The sequence below is a fragment of the Branchiostoma floridae genome, chromosome 15 (genome assembly GCF_000003815.2).
Source record: "Branchiostoma floridae strain S238N-H82 chromosome 15, Bfl_VNyyK, whole genome shotgun sequence".
Taxonomy (NCBI): Eukaryota; Metazoa; Chordata; class Leptocardii; order Amphioxiformes; family Branchiostomatidae; genus Branchiostoma; species Branchiostoma floridae.
In genome coordinates this window covers 19,949,607-19,953,666 of record NC_049993.1, presented here as the reverse complement: position 1 = coordinate 19,953,666, position 4,060 = coordinate 19,949,607, and the positions used below count along the sequence as shown (strand labels likewise).

General features: G+C 43.8%; 1 protein-coding gene across 1 annotated transcript; it reads right to left on the bottom strand.

Annotated features, from left to right (window-relative positions):
* Positions 1-301: 301 nt before the first annotated feature.
* On the bottom strand, positions 302-2,295 carry LOC118432097 (SLIT and NTRK-like protein 6). Its single transcript, XM_035843617.1, has one exon. It carries the CDS (start codon positions 2,279-2,281, stop codon positions 323-325), a length of 1,959 nt encoding a protein of 652 aa, XP_035699510.1. The 5' UTR covers positions 2,282-2,295; the 3' UTR covers positions 302-322.
* Positions 2,296-4,060: the final 1,765 nt, after the last annotated feature.

The window sequence follows — 4,060 nt, the reverse complement described above, 5'->3', positions numbered from 1 at the left end:
TTTGTTCATTCCTAGTGTTTGATACAGTTTGGTAGTGGTACACGCAAGTGGTTACGAGTGGCTGCTGTTCCGGTAGCACTCGCTAAACGGGGAGTGGAGAAGTGGGGAGGATCATTGTTGTTTCTGTTGGGTGGTCTAAGGGCCTGCCTCGTAGCGAATTGCCTTGGAACTGCAGCTCTAGGTCTGGGGATACTTGGAGGGGGAACCACATCTTCGTAAGGCTCAAACTACGAGGAAGCTGGCCGTGGGGCGTGGTGCTGGTCTCTTATACATTTTGAAGATTCACTAATAACTTATAGTTTGGTGCTGCCCTGTCTGAGTATTAGATCGCTGTAGTTGCAGCGTCGGTGGTGTTGAGAAGAACACTGTAGTCTTCCCCTACGTGCTGACTGTTCCTCTTACACCAGATGGTGAGAATGATACCACCGATGAGGACAGTAAAGGCCACGGAACCAAAGATAGCGCCAAGGAGGGCAGTTAGGGAGAAAGTGGTAGCAGATTCAGGTTGTTTCGAAGGTGTTGAAACAACATGTTTTGAAGATGTTGAAACAACAGAAAACGTTGTAGAGAAAGAGGAGGTTGATTCAGGGTAAGTGGTAGTTTCTTGGGTGGTTGATGTTGTGGTTGTAGCAAGCGTGGAAGTTATTGACGACATCGTAACAGTCGTGGGAACTGTTGGCGGATCTACGATCAGGGTGGCAGAACCTGAGCCAGATGGACTTACTGCAATACAGACATACAGACCAGCATCAGCATCAGTAACATCTGTTATGGTGATGGTACCATTCACATCCACAGTCACTCTCCCAGCTGACTCAACAGTTGCGTTGAGTCCCGATGGGAGGGTGACTGTGATGTCTGGTGTGGGGATTCCTGAAGCTTCGCAGACTAAACGTAGAGTATCTCCCTGTACCAAGGGGTTGTTTGTGATTTGTTGAAACCTTGCAATGGTTGGCTCCTCACAGATCAGATCTTCAGGACTGATATCTATCAGCTTTTGCCCATGAAAGTTGCTCGGTTCGGAACAATGGATCTGGTTTTCATACGAATGCGACTCATTCATCATTGACCTAAAGGGAAGCATCCTACAGTCACACTGCCAAGGGTTGTTGTCAACGTTGACATCGGCAACTGATGAAAGTATGTCATATACAGTAGAGGGAAGAGTCGTTAGTTTGTTTTTGCCAAGGTAAAGACGATAAATTGTTTGATTGGACAAATCGCTAAAAGGAAACATGGTGATGTTGTTATTGTCTATGAGTAAGACTCCCAGTTGTGGTGTTGAACTGAAAGTTGAAGCCAGAATGTCATGAATTTTGTTATCTTGCAGGTAAAGGATCTGTAAGTTTTCCAGCCCTGTAAACATGTCGGGTATGATCTTTGTTAATACGTTATGATCCAGACGCAAGTCTCGCAATTGTGGGGTTGGACTGAAAGTTCCGGCCTCAATATCGCTGATCTCATTATTGTCCAGCCAAAGATCCCTCAAAATCGCGAGCCCTGTAAACATGTCAGATCTGAGGGTTGTTAACTTGTTATGACCCAGACCTAAGTCTGAAAGTTGTGGGATTGAATTGAAAGTTCCAGCCTGAATATCGCTGATCTCGCTATTGTCCAACCAAAGATCCCACAAGTTTCCCAGCCCTGTAAACATGTCAGATCCAAGGTTTTTCAACTTGTTCTGATCCATACGCAAGTATCTCAGTTGTGGCGTTGAACTGAAAGTTCCAGCCTGAATATCACTGATCTCATTACTGTATAAGTGAAGGGTCTCCAGGTTTCCCAGCCCTGTGAACATGTCAGATCTGAGGCTTGTTAACTTGTTGTTATACAGGTACAATTCTATCAGATGTGGGGTTGGACCGAAAGTTCCGTTCTGAATATCACTTATCTCATTATACCCTAGATAAAGGTAATGCACGTTTTCCAGTCCTGTGAAGGTGTCAGATCTGAGAATCGTTATCTGGTTATTATAAAGCGTTAATGTGGTCAAGTTTGACAAGAAATAAAATGCTTGGCTGTTGATGGCATAGATGAGATTTTCACCCAAATCTAAAGTCTCTAAGCCGCGATACCGTGACAAATCAGACCGACTTAAAGTCGTGATTTGGTTCCATTCCAAGTCCAAGTCCGTGATGATTGCCGGCAGGTCCTGTGGAACGCTGGTGAGGTCCAGGTAGCTGCAGTCGCAGGATTGGAGACAGGTGGCGTTGCAGGACGCTTCTGCTGATCCCAGGATGACCAGGAGGAACATCAGCACATCTGGTAGAGTCTCAACCATGATGCACTCCCTAGACTGGACAACACCAAGGGCATTTTGTCAAATACAATTCCTTTGGTTTATTTCCGGACGTTTCGACTGACATCCATCACTCTTCTTCATGATTGTGCATTTTACAGGACTCTTTTGTAGAGGGGAGAAAAATCAGTCAGTTTGGTTTGAAAACTTTGAATGTAATCAGCCTATCTTATCATACAAGGAAGAACATTTTAATTTTATGACTATTGTACATTTCATATACCTCTTTTGTAAAGAGGATACAATGTTGACACCTGTGGAAATTTACCTGGATAGTGACGACTTGCAGATTGATTGCTAGGTACAAACTGTTCAGCAGTACTACCACACACTTGGCGATTGGTAGTAAACCTGGGAGCAACAGAAACAACACTGGACTCACCCACTGATATGTGCTGACCATCATCATACATCAAACTCAATTCTGTCCTGAGTATAAAAGTCACTGCAACAAGCAAACTCCCTCAAAGTGTTCAAACAGACTCTGAGATCAGGACGCACCTGACCTCTGACCCTCATACTAGTCATAGACTGGTCAATGAACTTTTATGACCTTTAGCTGTTATTGTTAGTAAGTATGAGCTGCTATTCTTTTTAGTTTTCCTGGGTTGTTTGTGTCATTTATTGATCTGGAATAGATGTTATGTAATACTTAATATGAATCCTTGTGAATTTATCATTCGTTCAACGATTCCGATATTTACATTGCAGCTAACATACCACTGTACACAGATAAAACTAACGTCTTAAAGCAAGCTGGGCACTGAGGACTTTCAGGCACTTCCTCACCTGGAAAACTTTGATGAGGACTTCTTCAGGTGTTGCGCCTGTTGCCAGGAAGACTTGAAGGACTTCTTCTTTCTTCTCTAACTGTTGTGCCTGTGAGACATCTGCTCTATGCAGCTCGTACGCTCATGTGACAAACAGCAGCGATTGACCTAGCTAGACTTGTACTTTGCTCCTCTTGTGACGTATCTTGATCTGAGTGGTTAAACATTCATTAGGGTTATCACTAGCAGCAATTGAAGCGCTACACAGACTAATCCAAACATTGCAAAGCGTGACACTGCTCTTGGTAACGGAGTTCTGAAGCTCTGACGTAACTAGTTGCCACTAGTCCAGATAGAAATGTTGTATTATGCCACAAATCCCCCAAATGTATGTAGCACCCTCTAGACTGGAAGTTTAAACAAATGCTATGAGACCCTATCCCCTCAGATATTCACATTTCTGCTCTGACGCGTCTATTTATTACATACTTCCATACTTTCCAGTACACACAACTACAGGGGAGACAACAATAAGCGCCTGCGCCTAGAGCCCCCGGTGAGAGAGCAAACCATTGAAAAGCCTTTCTTGGTGGGATTTGTTGTGAAATCCGGGCATTTTGGGAGTGGCTGCGGTAGGAAAGACCCTATACTGGTTGAATTAGTTGTAAAATATGACCTTTCTCCTTCGAGGGGGTTTACGCACCCCTCTGAAATAATGGTATCGTCGTCAGATAGCTGTTTTGAGCCAAACGGGCCAATCCAAGGGCTCTAATTAGGGGGGTGTATCAAAAGACTAGCCGTATAGAAATTCTTGCAAAGGAATATCATGAGACTGGACATAATAGGCTATCATTTGAGGGTAAGTTTGTATGGCTTGAACTTTTTATTCTTCAGATAATTGTTTCCTTGATATTTGTTTCCTCAACTCTCCCATTGGAACGCATTGTATTACTGGGGGAAATTCTAATGGCATCGTCTCCCCCACACATAC

Bases quoted from the DNA above. Each gene is read 5' to 3' on its own strand.
- LOC118432097 (XM_035843617.1), bottom strand. From the start codon at position 2,281: ATGGTTGAGACTCTACCAGATGTGCTGATGTTCCTCCTGGTCATCCTG.